At 46.1% G+C, this 18,311-nt stretch overlaps 4 protein-coding genes across 8 annotated transcripts in view; 1 reads left to right on the top strand and 3 right to left on the bottom strand.

Moving 5' to 3' along the window:
- LOC110827760 (uncharacterized) overlaps positions 1–18,311 on the top strand; it is a 37,147-nt gene that overhangs the window by 12,730 nt on the left and 6,106 nt on the right. The gene's annotated exons all lie outside the window — the stretch shown is intronic.
- On the bottom strand, positions 24–4,235 carry LOC110827746 (pancreatic lipase-related protein 2). Of its 3 annotated transcripts, none has more exons than XM_022059681.2 (7): positions 3,910–4,226; positions 3,207–3,336; positions 2,872–3,023; positions 2,459–2,719; positions 1,874–2,059; positions 1,286–1,463; positions 24–408 (listed from the first exon to the last, which is right to left on the bottom strand). In XM_022059681.2, exons 1-7 carry the CDS (start codon positions 3,950–3,952, stop codon positions 306–308), a joined length of 1,053 nt encoding a protein of 350 aa, XP_021915373.2. In that variant the 5' UTR covers positions 3,953–4,226; the 3' UTR covers positions 24–305. The 3 variants fall into 3 exon arrangements, with proteins under 3 accessions (XP_021915373.2, XP_087215747.1, XP_087215746.1); XM_087359620.1 differs by having other exon boundaries at positions 298–408; positions 1,282–1,463; positions 3,910–4,235; XM_087359621.1 differs by lacking the exon at positions 1,874–2,059 and having other exon boundaries at positions 3,910–4,224.
- On the bottom strand, positions 5,824–11,493 carry LOC110827745 (phospholipase A1). Its single transcript, XM_087359622.1, has 7 exons — positions 10,003–11,493; positions 8,924–9,062; positions 8,056–8,204; positions 7,159–7,404; positions 6,866–7,042; positions 6,572–6,749; positions 5,824–6,449 (listed from the first exon to the last, which is right to left on the bottom strand). The coding sequence occupies exons 1-7, from the start codon at positions 10,052–10,054 to the stop codon at positions 6,347–6,349; spliced, it is 1,044 nt and encodes a 347-aa protein (XP_087215748.1). The 5' UTR covers positions 10,055–11,493; the 3' UTR covers positions 5,824–6,346.
- LOC110827763 (phospholipase A1) lies at positions 11,500–17,171 on the bottom strand. 3 transcript variants are annotated; one of them, XM_022059720.2, is made up of 7 exons: positions 17,045–17,171; positions 15,037–15,145; positions 14,654–14,802; positions 13,720–13,965; positions 13,144–13,335; positions 12,400–12,565; positions 11,500–12,016 (listed from the first exon to the last, which is right to left on the bottom strand). In XM_022059720.2, exons 1-7 carry the CDS (start codon positions 17,088–17,090, stop codon positions 11,959–11,961), a joined length of 966 nt encoding a protein of 321 aa, XP_021915412.2. In that variant the 5' UTR covers positions 17,091–17,171; the 3' UTR covers positions 11,500–11,958. The 3 variants fall into 3 exon arrangements, with proteins under 3 accessions (XP_021915412.2, XP_087215750.1, XP_021915413.2); XM_087359624.1 differs by having other exon boundaries at positions 17,106–17,168; XM_022059721.2 differs by lacking the exon at positions 17,045–17,171 and adding an exon at positions 16,336–16,566.

Below are 18,311 nucleotides of genomic sequence, written 5' to 3'. Positions count from 1 at the left end.
TGCAACATTTCGTAACGTGAGTTTTTGTTTGTTTGTTTTTCTACGATGCCCTGCACAGCCCCCAAGCTGGAGAACCACCCATTTTCGGCTGTGAGCTACTGCTTATTCGGTATATCCGCAGCAGCCCTCCATGTCTGAAGGCTCTCTCTTCCATCCTCAACTTGAAGACCCGAAACAGACGACACACGTGGGCAGAAAAGGTGTCATCGTTTCAGTATTTACGACGGGGAACGGCGATCATGCAAGCGTTTCATCGCACCTGGCTTCCTAGCGCGCCAGGAACACCGAGGTCGTGGGGAAAAAGTTTATTGATCACAGTATTGCTTCTTTATGCGGGTGGAATCCTGATGCTTCCCCAGGGCATAAGGCGGGGAATCACTTGTTCGCACGAAGAAAATGCCTCTGGTACTGGAACAGAAATCAATAGACGACGTTGAATTAGTAATGAGGCAGTTGTCTGTTTCTACAGCTGGGTTAGGAACCAATGTACAATACATTTTTTAAAAGTTATTGGAGTTACACGCACAATAATCTGTAAAAACAGGCATATTCGTGCGTGCTCATGTTAAATTTATAACCCATTTCCGTTAGTGACAATTTATTAACAGAAGTTTTGTTCCATTTAGAAATATTTCAGTGTTGATTCGAAATTATTTTAATTTAAGTCATTCCGTTTCCCTTGCCCAAATTTTATCAAACAAAAGTAATTCCAAGATTGTTTGGCAGGTTTACCTAACCTCGAAATGCCGTATCTTAAGAAAGCTAATCTGTTTATCGTGTCATTGTCTCCGCATTATTAATAGAACATTGCAAAACGTGGTAATTATAACAAGAATTGTGTTAGGGCATAAACCTTGTATCCAACAAGACGACAAACCATAACACTGTAAAAGAAATGGTCATTACAAAGGCTACCACAAGACACGTAATTGAAAACGCAGACTTTAATAACCCTCTGAAGCACGAAGCTCGTCTAATTAATATATAAGAATTCAGTCCGTACCGCGAAGAAAACACCACGCTTTACCATTACAAAGATCAACTGGTTAACCCTATGAAGCCGAAGCTCGTATAAATATTACGTAAGAATTCAGTCCGTACCGCGAAGAAAACACAACGCTTCACCATTACAAAGATCAAATGGTTAACGCTGTTTAAGGAAATAATCGCTGTTTAGATTAAGAATCACACGAAACACGTAAATACAAAATTCAAAGTTATTGATTGTTTGTTCACGTAGTACATTTAATTTCCGCTGGGTTCAAAGCAGTTCTTCCGTACTTACGTGCTGCTGCACTGCTCGCCCATCAGTGTGTCGAGGTCGTCCCGCGCCGTGTCTCCAGGGCACCAGCCCAGGACGTAGTGCCAGTAGCTGGGACACGCCTGTCCCCAGAAGCCCTCTTCAGACGCCACGGATTCTGCGAAGTAAACCGGCGCGAGAAGATGGCTGCAAAGCGGCGCATCTGCAACGTTTTACCGCATCGACGCTCAGAAGTTGCTTCATCCGAACAAATGAAGGCCACCGTAGGTCATTAGGTGGGATTTCAATATGACTGTAATAATGTGATAGAGCCTGACCGACGTTTCAGAGGTACTGCCTCCATCGTTAGAAAATTAAAAAAAAGTACGAGATTGCAGTGGCGTTAAATGACACGGCGTTTGCACGTAATTTTATAGAAATCGGTCAGATGTCTCAATAATCAAGTTATGTTAAATCCAAAAAAATGAAAAATATGCCGAAAGCTAAACATTGGTTTAATATAAATGCCGGTAGAAGAATAATCTTCATATAGGGACTATCCTCCTGAATTAGATAATGCCAAGTGACGGCCTGACTCGGTCGCATGAGCCTCGTTTGTTAGGTGTAACTCACTCTTGTGTCCGGCGCATGCAGGTTGAAAGGTGCCGCCGTTCACGAAGAAGTCTGCGTGTCCGGACACCTCAATCTTTCCGAAAATACCGACGTTTGTGTGTACGACGTCCACGAAGTCTGCGTCGCTGGGGTCGAGCTTCCAGGCGTCGTTCAGCGTAGCGAACAGGGGCAGGGCAGGGTCCAACCCTGTGAGACGTGGACAGGCAAAGGAGATTCCTCTTAACTTACGCGTGTCCCTCGAAATCACCCACTTGAGATTTCACGTTTTCACGGCGACGAGTGTGAATATGGCTGTCTTCTGGGATATTGCGCCGAATAATGTGGTAGAAATTGACTGACGTTTTAGGGGTACTTACTGCCTTCATCATCAGGGCGATCATCGTCTAGGCCAGGGACCCGCTAAGATCACAGACTGGTCAATCACTGTATCCGGCCTGCTTTCATAAATTGGCTACCCTGGCACACGTGGCTGTGGCGACACGTGTCAGCTTGTTCACCTTTGCATGTAGCTGGACCGCCAAGGACAGGGACCAGCTAGCTCTCGCCTCTGTCCGCTGCCGAAATTTAGAATGAGCGAGGACGTACCTGTTATCCTGCCCAGGCGGGTCCCCGTCATCGCCTGCATCCCTTTGCTGGTCAGGGCGGCCACGTGCGCACCGAGACTGAAGCCAACGACGTGTACGGCGGCCGGGTGTAGCGAGTACTTCGTCGCGAGGCCGAAGAGCAATCGCGCTGTGCACGACCCCACCTGCAGCAAGTTGAATATCGCGGCGAAGTAGCAGGGGTACGTCGCAAGGGGACCCCAGTCCACTACGATGACATTGCTTCCTCCGCGGTTCAAGTAGGCTGGTTTAAGATCACAAAATACAGCCTGTGTTAACCTTGCGGTCGGAAGTTTACAGAAATCTGCATATTAGTTTCGCCATGTCTGTCCGCTTGTAAGGTACTCGAATACTGAAAGGATTTTCGGGAATTTGGATGTTGGGTTAGCGCCTTACCTCGCCTGATGACTGCCGTGCTGTTGAAATCGGCGTTACCGGCGTACCCGTGGATAAGAACCTTTGTGTCCAAGTTTGGATTGAAGGTGCCGGGTGGAGGCCTTGGGTCATTCGCCCTCAGGAGGATGGGCTCACTGCTGCTATCCGCCCCCCTGCAACAGTTCAGCCGGGCGATCGCAATGTATTTTTCGATGGTTTAGCCGGATTTTAGGGTAGCCGTAGATGGCATGACGCCCTTAACAGATTTCATGAAAATCCGTCCAGCGGCTTTCGAGTTTAATTACACAGACGTACGTGGTCAGACATTTCGGCTGGTGTTCAGGTGCTGTACTTACTCTGCGTAAAGCAGGAAGCGGACCTCGTTGTCGTCACAAGGCTCCTTCACCTGCAGGATGCATTGTCCGAGGGTCCACTCCAGTCTCCCAGTCGATTGGTCCACATTTCGAGAACACGCGATCTGCAGACCTAGTTTCAAAATGCATTGCTTTATTGCACTTCGAAGTTTATTTGCATTTAAGCTAATTTGATGCAAAAGTACGGTATAAGCTTTTCCGCAGTTTCGGAGTCTCTCGCAACTTTTACGAGTGTTGTGAATTTATTTTATTTCTGTAAGATTTTCGGCCAATTGAAGTTATTAATAGAATTCTAGGACGAATATCGATAACAGAATCGCGTATTCTACGATACTAGATCGATTCTACGTAGTCTAAGCTACCGACAGCGTCGTTAAATAAGCGTTAGTTAAGTGAGAATGTGAGATCTGAGATTCTCACGACAAGATGTCGACGTCGGGCCTTTGTGCTTGCAGCGCCATGAGGACTTTCAGTTGCATACTAGAGTTTTGGAGGAACATACTGCCTCCATCTTCGGACGTTAACCCCCAGAAGTTTAACATCGACAAACAAAATAATTTATTTAAATTTCTTGGGAGTCGGTCGATGTAGGGAGCTGTTCTATCTCTCACAGAGATGGCTTTTTTTTTTTTGGCAAAATTGTGGTCGTGTCGGAGAATTATCCAGGTGAAAAGAGTTAGCTTACCTGGTAACAGGAGGATGTACCACGCGATTCCCATAGGTCCCATTGCGGTGAAATTACCTACCACCACAGTCTTGAACAAGTGTACGCATCAGACTACTCTGTTAGCCGAGGTGCGTCGTGTTTGGAGTCACGCGTTGTTCATCACTGCAGGCGAAATATCGCATTGCCCGAATCAGGTTGAGGAACTGGCTAATTTGCGTCGTGTGTAGACGCAGAGGAAATTAAGATACGCGGGAACATGCATGGATTGAGCCAGTCTTGCACAAACGATGCGGAATTGGAGTTCACGTGTTCTCCAAACGCGTTATTTGATGTTCCGATTGTCCATTTGCCTCGTTGTTAATGCACTGCAGATACAGATATTTCGTTTCAAAGTTAATACCAGTACGCACTCAGCAATTACACGTTACAAATGTTATTTGTAGAGCTTCATTAAGTCTCGTGTGCCAATTTCTTGCAGCCTGGACGGCGTAAGACTTAATACGCTATTAGAATTTTAAGCAGCGTGGCAGGTTAAGAGATGTTCTTGTGACACCGTGTGGATTCGTAGGCAGAGATACCATCGTTTCGGAGAATCGTGCGGTCTCCATCTGTAGGGCTGAAGTAGGCTGATCAAACTGACAAGTAATGATACGGGACTATTGATGTTGTCAGCTGCATACAAAATTGTATCCAGCTTTCCTTTAAAGGTCAACTTCATGCCTAGACGAAATTATTTGGATTTTGACGAGGTAGATCAGCGTTATGGATGCCGGTTTTAGTTGAATCTAAATTAATGTTCTAGACGTTTCGGCACAATTCTGGAGACAGCATGAAAAGGCAGTGGTAATGAGGCGCACTGCTTCGTTTGTTTCCTGAAATACGTGCCAGCGCGTTACAGCACGTTCTGGCCAGTGTCGTGTCTACAGGCGGCCACCTTACAGCCTGTGGTTGCCGCTGTCGTTAGGAACAGAAATGTGGTCAGCAGGCCATCCTGGCGATACGTCGAGAGTTGTCCGCTAATTGGAACTGTAATGAACGGAGACACGTTTGTGGGCCGTAAGACGCTTCATTCGAAATCCGCTTCCGAGACGAGGGACACTGAACCAAGTCGAAATTCACACCAGTCTAACTTGCATTTTAACTTCCTCAATTTTATCAGTCAAATCACAATAAAATATTATTATTAAATGTTAAAATATTAAAATATTACAATTAACATTTAAAATATATTAAAATGATGCTCTCTATCGAATATTTCGATTTACATTAGAGCATCATCTTTTACACTACATGTTTCGGTTCTAAATGAACCACCTTCAGGTGTATGATCCATATAAACTCAAATGTAATATCCTAAGTGCAATTCTTCGTCAGATGTCCATTTTAATATTATCTTCCCATTTAGATGAAGCCATAGTGCTCTCAGATGTGTCATATGATCATCTTGGACTTATTCTAAAGTAGCACGCTCAGTTAGTGCACGTGCGTGAAACAGTGTCCACGTGGATTGCCCAGTTGACGTCACGTGAGAAGAATCGGACACAAAAGAAATACTGGTCGCTTTAACCAGCTCCTTGGCACTTGTCTTACTCACCCCAGCTGCAGATTACCACGAAGAATATCCACATTAGGGCCACGAGCGACTCAGGCTCCACCTGCAACGACTGCCCCTCGCACCTTTTATGGAATCTCTAAGGACGCTCTGGAATTAGCGCTTCTCATTGGCCGAATTCCATGCCCTTGTACGGAGGACACGCGTATTCCTTGTTCAACCTCGCACTATGACCCTTTGAACGCCGATGCACTCGGCTGCAGTGATCTTTGGTAGTGCATCGTCGCTCCACACCGGATGTGGGACGACTACGATTAATGTTATCATGGTGAAAAGGTGTACCAGCATAAGAGTACGTCTTGGGAATCACAGTGGCCAAATGTCCTCAAATATTTATTTTCGTCTAAGAGAATTAAGTGGTTAATTATAATAATTGTAACATTATGTGCCAGTCTTATTCATAGTCTTTATACTTTTAGAACCAAACTACAGTAACCAAAGGCTACTCAAGAATATGCATTTTCCATGCCGTAATGTCGACGCCTTTCTTAATTTTAGGTCAGTATGTTACATCAAGAATCATTTTCCTGAGTGGCAACTTCATTTACGAGGTAGATTTGTTCCCTCTTCTCACTGAAATTTTAAATTTGCCTTAATTGCCGAAATAGGTTACCAAGTTTCACAGGAACGTGACCGTCGGATTTTTCGTTTTAATTTGTGTGGAAAATGTTTTCGCTTTACGTGGATTTTTCTTTTCAGGAGCACATCCATATAGGCCCTTATTGGAAGACAACGACCAAGAAGTGGATCGCTTAGTTGGCTGTCTTTGCTGAAATGCATTAAACAGTTTCGTATTTGCATGCGACGCTCGGCGTCTCTGAAGTAACACACATCCGATGTTCATTAGATCCATCTGTGACTGCAACATCTGACGTCTCCGACGGCCCCAGCTGCTGCAGGGCAAAATGGCTCGTCCTCGTTGGACACGCAGAAGGTCCCTGTGGCTCTGTTTTGGAGCATGAAAAAAAAAAAAGAATTAAGACGAATCAGTTCAGGCTAAATCTTATTTTACTCTTAATATTATAAGTCGGCGCAGAAGGGAAGTGAGCTTTTGTGAGTTTCGCTTACCTGTCCGGGGTGTGCTGCCCCATCACAACGGGCTCACCCATCCCCGTATAAGCGTCTGGACGCCTGGAGCCGCTGAGACAACGTCGGCTGCTGCAAGGGACAGCGACGCGAGCCGTCGCGGGATTGACGCTCTCCGCCATGTAACACACTGCCGTCACGTGACTGCACAGCGCCACGTCTGCAAGTTGAGGCGGGAATTACGGCACTCAGACTGCAGGAAGCCTGTCTTTCTGGGGGACAGCTCGCTTTTCACCGCTAAAGCAAGTCATTTATGAGGCGAGCGTGCGTACATACTTGTTTTATTGAAGCAGGTGGGCTGCACTCTACCGCCGTTCACACAGAAGTCGACGGTGCCCAGGCGGCCGGCCTCGCCGAATTGGCCGGCATTCGTGTGGATCACCTGCACCACGTTGGCGTCCACGTCTCTCAGTTTGTTGGCGCCCCAAACAAGAGGACGCGCCGGGTCCAGGGCTGAAATGGAAGTACCATATTCAGTGTGGATCCTGGGCCGTTCTCAGCTCGAGGCCCCCATAACATGATAATATTAAAAATTGTATTTAATTACTGCGCCCTGAAGAGCCACGTGCCTATGATCCTGTGCATCCTGAAGAAGAGGTTCAGGGATGCCAACCCGCACACGTGCGCCCCCAGACTGTGGCCGACGCACGTCGTCCTGTGCAGCAAGACGCCGCTGTCCCTCAGGAAGGTGAACAGATGCGACACACATCGTGCCACGGGCTTCATGTTGTGCACGGCTGCAGCATAGCACGGCGGCTGGCAGAGGGACCCCCAGTCCACGGTGAACACGTTGTATCGGCCATTGGACAGGTACGCTGAACATCGGATTCATAGTTGACACTTAACCAGCGTGACGGACAATTGAAAATATTTGGGTATCACCCCGATCCGTGTCTCTGATAGAAGTGAGCCTTCCTGGCAGTGTAAAACAACGGTTTAGTGGAGGTAACTCCCGAAACGTCGCTTATTCCAGATTCTCTCCCTTTACGGCTACAAGGTGACCGCGTTGCTTATCCTAGCCTGTCTGTGCGATCAGCGTTCACAGTAGACGAGGAAATTTTGGATATGACGAAGTGTTCCAGAAAATCGGCGGCCTTTGTGGGGTCCCACGTCTATTTTATTCAGAAATTACAGCAGCGAAGAACATGCGGCCGAGTCCATGTCGTAGGATTCGCAATTTTAGTCAAGTTTCCGTTTGAGTAGTCTTGGAAGACATTTTGGGGGGGGGGGGGGACTGGTTTTGTCAGGAATGGTTTCCAGGGCGATTAAGGTCAAGTTCGTCGCCTTTGTGAATACTTACACTCGCGTTCCCAAGAGAATTCTGAAAATAGAAATGAAATATCCTACGGTGCTACGGCCGAGAATACCCGGATCTGAACTCGAGCTGCCAGGACAGCGTGGACTCTGCAGGAACGCACGAAATTCACCCGGGTTTCGTGCGGCACACGCTGTATGGCAAAGCTTACCGTCGCGTAGCACGACCATGGGGAAGGAGCCTTCCTGGCCGCCGTAGCCGTGGATCAGGATGACGGTGTCGTGGTGGGGGTTCCATCCATTGGTCCTCAGCCAATCAGCAGCCCCCATGTCCACCCATTTTCTGATGGTTGACCCCGGGCTGAAGCAGAGGGAACGTGTCGAGTGTTCAAGACAAGTCCATTGCACTCAGTGCACAATTGTGGATGAAACACGTCGAGAGTTTTTTTTACACCGCCCTGAAGATGGCAACCGCATTGTTTGCCTAAACGTAGGATAATTTCCATCGTCCGACGTGGCTCATCCCCGAAAGCTGAATTTCTACGTAATTTATAATCATCTGTAACATTTATAATTGCATGCAGTCGAAGAATTCTTAATTGGGCAGGGTTCGGGCGTGTGCCCATGTATTCAGGTGCAGTCTACGTGAACTCCCGACTACCAAATACGTCAGACACGCGATCGTCTAATTTCCGGTTTCCTGTTCGCTGTGGACGAACAGTGAGCGTCTTTGCCCTGATTCAGAACGCACGCCGAGGTTCAGTCAGGACGTATAACCTCAAATACTGCTGAATTTATTTCTATTAAATTTGGTATCAGAGTCTGTGCTCTCACTTATCGGGCGAATTTAACTTTGGCACTGTGATTGAACTTCATTAATTGTCTCAGCAGCGGAGTGTCGTGGAAATTATTGATTCATGATAATGACAATACAGAGATTATTGATACACACAGATTTTCGTGGGTGTTTTTGATGTGGTTTCGAAGAAAAATGCGTGACTAGGGAAAATAATTGATGAACAGGATTCTGTGGCATGATCAGCAGATTCGCCTCGGAGCACTTGTTTCATGTCCACTTGCCTGGAGTAGAAGTAATACTGGACGTCAGGGTCAGGGCACGCGTCCCTGTCGTTGCCCCTGCGCCAAACGCAGTCCCGCGTCGCATTTGTCACGTTGCCTATTTGCAGCGCCTGAGAAATCAGCCCTTGAGCCAGGCAACCTGCAACACACAGCGCACAGTAAAGTTCCGAAAACGAAATCTGACGGAAATATGTTAGGTTAGGTTAGGTTATGTTAGGTTAGGTTATGTTAGGTTGGGTTATGTTAGGTTAGGTTGGGTTAGGGTATGTTATGTTGGGTTAGGTTAGGTTAGGTTGGGTTGGGTTAGGTTATGTTAGGTTGGGTTATGTTAGGTTAGGTTGGGTTAGGTTATGTTATGTTGGGTTAGGTTAGGTTAGGTTGGGTTGGGTTAGGTTATGGTAGGTTGGGTTAGGTTATGTTATGTTGGGTTAGGTTAGGTTGGGTTAGGTTAGGTTAGGTTGGGTTAGGTTAGGTTGGGTTGTACCTAACCAACGTGCAGCAAAGGTTTTTAAATTGCAGAAAGAGTGTCTGTCTGTCGTGTTGTATATGCATAGTAGTTAATAGGATATTATTATTGTAGGTAATATAATATTGTTGTATCAGGTAGTATGATGTTAGTTGCTAGTTGGAGCGTATGAATATTAAGTCTTGTATGTGAACACTTTTATCAAATTCTGTTACTTTGGACTTTCACCGATGCTATCCTCGTTTGATAATTGGGTTGTTGTTGAGAGGAATGACCTTGAAATATGAACCGTCTTCTTCCTAGCCTTATCAGGGGCAGCCGAACTTAATATTGCCCGCATTCGCAGTCAGATCCATGAATCTGGAAGGAGCCGACCGAAATTTTCAAACTTTCAATAAAATCGCATAGTTCACCAACGTTTGGGTCACAAATTCTGAAGAAACTGAATAATCTTGCGCTAATGTTAAGTTCACGCAGTGTCGGCTCTAATTGGCGTTGGTTTACTTACAACAGAGCAGTGAAAATACAATTACTCATTCATTTCCCGTGCGATCTAGAAAAATTCTTTGATCAGACGGCGAGTCGTATAAACTTTAGAGCAGAGCGCCCATACCTGGAAAGATGACTGCAGTCAGGAAGACGCTGACAGTGGAGGTCCCCAGCATGGCTGCCCGGCGTCCTGGTGTCAAGTGTCGGGTGAACTGATCGTGGCCACGGTCACACACCGAGTGTCGTCCCACACAGCAGAGTGGAAAAGCGACACAAGAACGCGGTTTCACTTTCCATGTGTTGATTTGTTGGCCAAGCCGTCCTGCGTATTACATCAGCAGCGTTGCCACGTGCGTTTTGAAAACCACAGGCACTGGCTTGATCTCGAAGTCGTATCGAGATCCACGATCGATGGCATGAGTGGGAGCTGGAAGACAGGGGTTTGATTCCTGTCAGGGGCAGGGAACTTACTTTTTGTCGCCTGTCCGATGATTACTGAGGGTAAGGCGACCATTTTGTGAAACTGATCTTTCGGCGACGTTAAGAATGCGTGGAGCCTTTGCAACAGGAAATATGTTACTTTTTTAGTGTTTAGTTTTACGAGTGTGTGTTTACGAATAATCAAAACACAGTTTTCTGAGTGCGTCAAATTTTATTAAAAGGCGATGTTATATAAGTTATGCTATAGCAAAATGCTCAAGAAATTCTGAAATCTCTTGGGTTTGATTGTCCACATCCCTTCAGATGTCATCTGTCTTTACGTGCTCTGTTTGTAGTAATTCAGCGTTTGGTCACGAACTGCGACAGCCTGTCTAAAAATTAATTCCTTGTTCTCTGAAATAAGGTGCAGTGATGCTGAATCACTTGAATCAGAATAAAATTACACACTGCTCAACCCTTTAAAGTCAAATGGTAACTATATGCACCATCTGCTTTAACATCAAGTGCCCCTGCATTTTGTATTTGTGTGGTTGTGATAAGCAGCAGTTCATTTGCGGTTTTTCCGAATTCTTAAATTCTATTTGGACTGACCTCGGCTTCAGACGCTTGGACCTAACAGCTTTACTGAGCGTGCGTAGCATTACTCCTTGTTATTCAGATGGAACCGAGTTTGAACCTCGACCCGGTGACTTGCTACCCTCACAGAAGTGTTGTGCTTTTCCTCAGTCCCTCCAGGCACACGCCAGGATTCTGCTTTAAATTAGACCACGACCACTTCTTGTCAGATCCTCTCTTGTTATTTTAACGTTCCAATTCATTATTTACTGGTCCTTCTGTAACTGTGCTGTAGAGTCTGAGTTACTGATAGCGTCATTAAACAAACAAACCATAGGCCTAAATATAATTCGGGCTGCCACGACTTCGAATCTCTTCCGCACCTCTTACATGCAATGACCGCCTCCTTCCAAACCCCTGCCTGTCCACTATTTATAAACAAATTCTAATGGCATTCGACGCTTTAAACTTGTAATCTCTGTCGTTGTGAGTGGCAGTTGTGTATCTCACATTCGTTTAAGAACAGATGTACGAGATTCAGTGTTTAACTCGTTGTCAGATGCAAGTTTCGAAGTAGGGTGTCCTGTGATTTTGAGTCTCGTCACGCGGCGGGGGGGGGGGGGGGGGCGGCGGTGGATCGTGGTAACTGTAATTATGGTTGATATTCTCCAGGCGTTTCCACGGAACTCACAACTGCCGGCCGTCCCGTTAACTGGGCGCCCAGTGCTCGGAGCATTAGTGGACTAAGCGACCGAAAATTCCTTCCAATCGTTTTCGACGACGAGCTGTGAGCGTGTTCGCCTCGGCGTCTCCATCGGGAATATGTTCCTGGGTAAGTGCTGTTTAATCTGAGCATCATGCGAAACCCGTGTTTTACTCTGTGGGCAAATTGGACAGTTACTGAACGTTAAAGCAGGTGGTACGTATAGTTACCATTGCGCTGTGAAGGGTTAAACTATACACCTATATAATTTAATTTTCTGAGCTGTCTTCGTACGATTTCGTGTCGCACCTCGTTTGCACTTCCATCGAGTTCGGAGAACTTAGTTGCTTCCGCCGTCAAAAGTTGCGCTCCTGATGAGGGTTAGTCAAAGGGACAGTCACGCCCGTGCCTGAGAGTCACGCAATATGTCCCCGTTGCCCTGCAACCAGGCAACAAAACAAAACACTATCGGCATGCCCAACATTCGGAATGACATTGACAAAATTAAAGCTTTATGCATTCTGGTCGCTGTATGGAGGTGATGGCTTCACGCTCCGTCAGATTTGCTTAAGACTGGATACGCAGCGCCTGGAACATTGAAATCTTGGGTTCGAATTCCCCTTCAAACATTGGAATGTGTTCCCGTCTTGTCGCGTGTACGCAGAGGGCTTGCGAAGGGCCGATCCCCAGTCCAAGGAGTAGTGCACTTGGTCCTTAGGAAGGCCATGTTCATATCTGACCCCGGAGACCGTCCATCCTGACTAGGTCTTCCCTCCAGGATATAATAGCCCTGTATCGCATACTTGCACGCCCTGGACTCACCCTTCTGGTGTTTCTTCGCCCATCGGGACTGGAATCCCGGGCAGTAGGCCGACAGCGCGCCCCCTCCTGGGACAGACGGCGGTGCATGGGTACCCCATCGTCGTCTGCCTGGACACGGTGGCCGCGAAGTAGCAGGCGCTCTGGAAGTGACTGCACCTCGCCTGGCCTGTGGGCACACACCGCACATGAAGAAGCAGAGGCCGACGTTTCGTCAAATCAGATGTCGCTGCAGCGAATTCGGGATGTCTCCGCGTCAGATCTCGGTCGGTTACACTGACTGGGGAGTTTTGGGGTTCAGTGGTTATCTCGGTAACGTTCTGCGAAGGTTGGTCCATTGGCACTTATACTACGTTTTACCCTCAGACTGTAATCTTATGGGTTCCTTAATATTTTCAGAATAATCAGGGATTATTTTCCTAATCAGCATTAACCAATTGATATTTGCAATGGTGAAGAGTTGTGTTTACTTCGCGGTACGGGCTGAGTTCTTAAACATTATTTGTAGCCATAACCACAAAGACACTTCTTCAACTGTGGCAAGCAGTGATCCCTGCAGAATCACCACTGGTGAGCTCTGGGTCGTGGTACCCAGTCCGGATACCATACTTTAATCAATCTATTTGCAGCTCGCTGTGCCGGACACAGCGAAAGAGTGGAAGTTTTCGGGGTCATTCTAAAAGTAATACAGATTTAATTATGTGGCCAGTGCAGTTTCTGTTTGTGGGGCAATGAAAAAACGCTTACGGAGGCGGTGTCCCGTGCAGCCCGGTTGGAATTGCCCGTTGTTGACGCAGAAGTCCACGTGGCCAGCAGGGGCCTCCACTCCCAGGAAGCCGGCGTTGGTGTGAATAACTTGCACTATGTGGGCGTCGTCCCGGGTCAACCGGAGGGCTTGAGACGTGTATTGCTCTACGAGGGGTCGTGCGGGGTCCAGGCCTGGACAAAACGAAGAACGACTCTTACGTTCCGCAACGCTGATGATGGAGGCAACATTTATACCAAACTACACCATGCAAAAAACCCGGAAGATATCTATCCGCCCACCAACATCCCGAAAATTATCGGAATAATAACCAAACTAGGTTTTTCAAGCAGAGTGGTAACTATGTGTACCACCTACTTAACATTTAGTAACTTTGAATTTTGCTCTGAGAATGTATTTGCGTGTTTGATTTTATTGTCACAGCAAACAGAATTTTTCCTTAAGCAGAGTTAACCAGTTGATCTTGGTAACGGTGAAGAGTTGTGTTTACTTAGCGGTACGGACTGAATTCTTAAATACGTAATATTTAGATCCGCCCTCGTGCTGTGTGTGAGTACCGATGATCTTGTGCATCTTGGCGGACAGGTGCCTGCTCATCATGCCGCAGATGTTCGCCCCCAGGCTGTGACCCACGCATTGTATTTTGCTGGCCCTTGCCCCGTGGTGTGTGAGGTAGCTGTACAACATCGCGGCGCACTGCGCCACAAGCCGCGTGTTGCTGAGCGCCGACAGGTAGCATGGGAACTTGGTCAGCGACTCCCAGTCCACCGTGAACACGTTGTAGTCCCCGCGATCCGCGTACGCTGAAGTTTAATTACGTCTTTTGCAGTTCACTACAAGGCATTTGTATTAATTGCAAAGTAAACTAGTCATATATGCTTTTAGTGGTTTCTCCATTAGCCCATATAATCTTCCTGAGGAAAAACCACGATTCTTTCCGTCAGGATTAGACAACTTTTGGACCGAGATCAGAATCCGAGACATTTCGAGCAACAGTGGACTAATGTACAAAACAGCAGAAAAACGCGATCTCTTGTCGGGGTATGCCACGTGTGATTTGTTGTCTAAAAGTCTCTGCGTTCCAGAATCTAAGAAAGTGAACTCGGCGCACGCATCTTTAAATGGAAAAATCTATTCATTTATCCCACTGTTGCTCCCATGTAATCAGCTGAGAGTGGCAGAGGTACGATTACAACCAAACGTCGCATCCGAGTGGTTAACTCTCTTGCTTCATACATTCGGAAGGTCCTGGTTTCATACCTCGGGCCGGAGATTGGCTATCCTGACAGCTTTGACGTTGTTTTCCTCAGACCCTCCAGGAAATTGCCAGAATAGTGCCTTAAAGTACCTCTTCCTTCCATGTCCTTTCCAGTTCATTCACCAATCCTATCATTGAACACAACCTCAGCTACTGACAGACGATCGTTAAAAGAACTGTAGGGTTATTGGCTTAAATGTAATAATTGTGCCCTCGTGGGTCGCGTCGCTTACCCTTCGTGATGAATGTTGTGGGTGACTCGCTCTCTGTCTCGTTGAAGCCGTGGATGATGATGACACTGCGTCTCCCCGGGTTCCAGCCGCCGGAGTGGAGTGAGAGGGGGTTGCGCACGTCGACCATCTTGCGGTGAGGGTAATCACTACTGCAGGGGAACCAAGAAACGAGATGAATGCATGTGGTGCTGGTCTGGGAGAGACCACTCGGGAGAATTGAGAGTGATGTTGGGAAAACGGGCGTTGCATTGTGGGGTTTCAGATTTGCACTTTTCCAAATTTTTGAAATTTCCCTCCAAAAAATTAATTTTTAAAATATTTCAAGTTTATTCTGATAAATAAAGCATATCGATTAATTAAGCCCGACCTGTCTATTTGTCTACCTGCTGTACATGAAGAACTTGATGTCCGGGTCGGGACAAGACGTGGCCTTCTTCAACACACACTTCCAGTAGCGAATGTCCATCGCGTTCCAGATGGTCGTCATGCTGTCTGCAAATCGAGCGATTAACACCATTTTAGCGTCTTATTGCAAACATTTGAAGTAATCTTAAGAGACCAGTCCGTACCGCAAAGAAAACACTATACTACACCATTACAAATGTAAACTGAGTCACGCTGTTTAAGGAAAAAACTCTGTTTACGATGAAAATCGTAGGAAACCCTCATGTACATTATGGGGGAAAAATGCAGAGTTATTGAATGTTAAATCAGGTGGTACATATAGTTACCAGCAAGTATTAAAACGTTATTAAAGCTTTACACGCAGAAACTCGTATCTTGTAAGAAGTTGAAGTTATGTAGTTCACAACGGAAGTCGCAGGCAGTAAGCACCGTTATTGCCACGAGAGACAGCTGGCAGCCATGGAGGGTCTCCAAAGGAGCGCGTTTCGATCAACACAGTTATTGAGTCGAAACGTTTCCACGTCATTGGTCACTTTGCGTTGCGACTATGTTTCACAAAAAACGGTAATTGTAAAATTGTCTGTTAATTGTATAAAATGTTATAAATATATCTTCTGTTCTGTAAAAATTTAACTCATATAACAGATTCCGTGAGAACGTGATGGTTGCTCACCTGATCAAAATGTTTCCTTTAAAGAAATCAAACACCAACTATACCTTGTACTTAGTCGCCATGAAAGCTTCAGATCATATATCCCCCAACATCATTACCAAATTATTGCAAATTCTTATTCCCCAAATACGTCTAAATAAAACACGTGTGCCCTACTTTCTTGCCGTGAGCAGAATATGAAAAACAGACGAATTTGAGACTACTCGGTTCTCACTGCGGTGAAATTTCACCTCCTGCCGTACGTTCCGCCTGAGTATCGCCACGACACTCACGTCCGAACCCGGGACTCGACAGCACGTGACGACAAATGGACCGGATCCGTGCCTCTTCGTACACGCGTGTCTTAATCGACTTCCTTGCGCTCTCCACTCCTCTTTTGTTACGGGCCTTGATCACTTAAGCTTTCTTTGTCGTTCAGCGTTCCTGTCCAATTGTCATATTTACCTTTGGTTTGGAAAGATTTTGTATTACTTAAGTACGTTCGCCTAGTCATTACTTTAGCAACTTTTCTGTCCTTATTACTTAAAAATTCTCTTGTTTTCGCCACATTTTGCTTACGTAATGTGTTTGTACATTATCAAGCTCTGTCAAACAACTTACTTACCAACTAATGCAGCTTTAAGTTCTCGCTTTTTACGTACATCTCATTCATGTCGATGATTAACATATTTCGGGGTTGTAATGTGCACTAAAAGATTTTCAGATATCGAGGAAGAGTTGCTTGTGTCTGTCTAGCGGATGCTCCAGATATGTAGGTTAACGTAACCAGTACCAGAGGCGGAATGGACGTCACAATTTACTCGGACTGACTACACGGAAAGAGAGCAGCGCCGGCTTTTCCTTTGATGGGGGTACCATCATGAAACCTAAGGGCAGGTTTTGTTGTAACTAGGTCATACGTACGTAATGCACAAATTACGAAATTTTTGTGTTTTAACGAAACAGATAACATATCCTCGTAGCATTAACATTTCTACGAATATAAAAGTATTCTTAATTTACTGCTGTGAACAAAGTAAGATCATTCGAGGGAAACAAAATGATTGGCCGCTGTATGCCACTGACGTGTATCCTGAAGATAGAGGCGGGAAGTTTTTCCTTAAGATTTGGTGATCGGCTATATGACTGCGCTGTGTCACAAAGGGACGATCACATTTTGAATTTTCCGCCACTGTGAAAACCGGAAATATCATTCTTTACGTGTTTTCGGGTTAACTTTTATTTTGCGTTGCAATGATCGGACTTTACGCCGTTTTGTTTTCGCTTTGCATGTGCGGTCTTCCTCAGTCACAGCACTGGACTGCGTGGTTTACCTTGAGTCAGAAGGAACAGTAGGGCCCAGGGCAGAAGGCGTCCCATGCTCCATCCACCCACCTGGACTCGGTGCAGGCGCTGATACTCGCTGGATCGTGTCCACTTCGGCGATCTCTTCTCCGACCTTACTCGCCGACTGAGAGAGATCCAGTTGCTGGCTCCGCTCCGCCATTCAACATCCCGTTTTCGTAATTGTTTCTTATTCCCCCTCTGTGACTCTCGGCGTGAACAGCGATTATTTCCTTAAACAGCGTTAACCAGTTGAAGTGAGGTGTTTTCTTCGCGGTACGGACTGAATTCTTACGTAATATTTATACGAGCTTCGGCTTCAAAGGATTAACCATTTGATCTTTGTAATGGTGAAGCGTTGTGTTTTTTTCGCGGTACGGACTGAATTCTTAAATGTTATTTTGGCCAACTTCGGTTTCAGAGGGTTAAAAGTACTGGCGTCATTAATCAGTTCCAAAGAGATCGAAGCCCACACAAAGTATCGTTCAGTGACAAGATTAATTAAAGCTCTTGTTCATTAACAAAATAGAACTTAGTTTTGTGCCGATGCGTGCGTTAGTTTCATCTCGCGTCCCCCCCCCCCCCTCGCTATATGCGTAAAAGTGAATCTTTTTCTATGAAATCTCATCATCTGCATAAACTAAACGTTTCTACCCTGATGATGGAGATGACATTTTTATTCGAAACCTTTATGTGCGACCACAAATATCACACGTTATCCAATAGTTTTCGGGTTTGATTTCAAAATTGTGTGGGCCGAAATGTTATTTTTAGGGCCATTCAAAATATGCTGCAAGTCTGTCGTGTTTTGTGTTGTTACAGACGTAAAATTGCACAAACTCACATAAAAAGACTGGGTTGGCTCCAGAGAATGAACCGGCATAACTCAGTCAGTATAGGGACTGGACGACCGGGGTTCGATCCCCGACGGGGGGCAAAGAATTTTTCCTATAGCCTCTGGGGCCCAACCAGCCTCTTATCCAATGGGTACCGGGGTCCTTTCCCGGTGGTAAAGCGAGGTCTAGGAGTGATGCTGACTACTCGACCTCGTCGAGGTCAAGAATGGGTAGGAGCTGTACCGTCTGCGCCTGCGTGGCTTTTTGCATTACTTTTGGCCCAGAAACAGTGTGGACTCTGCCCAAAGGTTGCTTCAGCATAAATAGGGTGACATCTTTGAAGCAGTACACGTTTATCATTCAATTTTCTGACAAGAGATGTCGCCAGAGATTATCCACGGTGAATATGTTGGCCGCAACT

Source organism: Zootermopsis nevadensis, unplaced genomic scaffold (assembly GCF_977971745.1).
Source record: "Zootermopsis nevadensis isolate Lab colony 2312 unplaced genomic scaffold, Znev_1.0 Znev_ptg000032l, whole genome shotgun sequence".
Lineage (NCBI taxonomy): Eukaryota > Metazoa > Arthropoda > Insecta > Blattodea > Termopsidae > Zootermopsis > Zootermopsis nevadensis.
Note: the sequence above shows the minus strand (reverse complement) of the source record. Positions and strands in the feature narration are given on the sequence as shown.

What these genes read in the sequence shown, in the direction of transcription:
- LOC110827746 (XM_022059681.2), bottom strand. Translation starts at nt 3,952, where the DNA reads ATGGGACCTATGGGAATCGCGTGGTACATCCTCCTGTTACCAG. An exon ending in CACGGCAGTCATCAGGCGAG is followed by an intron (nt 2,720 to 2,871) that starts GTAAGGCGCTAA and finishes ATCTTAAACCAG; the next exon opens with CCTACTTGAACCGCGGAGGA. An exon ending in CCGCCTGGGCAGGATAACAG is followed by an intron (nt 2,060 to 2,458) that starts GTACGTCCTCGC and finishes CACGTCTCACAG; the next exon opens with GGTTGGACCCTGCCCTGCCC.
- LOC110827745 (XM_087359622.1), bottom strand. Translation starts at nt 10,054, where the DNA reads ATGCTGGGGACCTCCACTGTCAGCGTCTTCCTGACTGCAGTCATCTTT. An exon ending in CATGGTCGTGCTACGCGACG is followed by an intron (nt 7,405 to 8,055) that starts GTAAGCTTTGCC and finishes TCCGATGTTCAG; the next exon opens with CGTACCTGTCCAATGGCCGA. An exon ending in CAGGATGCACAGGATCATAG is followed by an intron (nt 7,043 to 7,158) that starts GCACGTGGCTCT and finishes CTTCCATTTCAG; the next exon opens with CCCTGGACCCGGCGCGTCCT.
- LOC110827763 (XM_022059720.2), bottom strand. Translation starts at nt 17,090, where the DNA reads ATGGGACGCCTTCTGCCCTGGGCCCTACTGTTCCTTCTGACTCAAG. An exon ending in AAGTTCTTCATGTACAGCAG is followed by an intron (nt 14,803 to 15,036) that starts GTAGACAAATAG and finishes GTTCCCCTGCAG; the next exon opens with TAGTGATTACCCTCACCGCA. An exon ending in CAAGATGCACAAGATCATCG is followed by an intron (nt 13,336 to 13,719) that starts GTACTCACACAC and finishes CGTTTTGTCCAG; the next exon opens with GCCTGGACCCCGCACGACCC.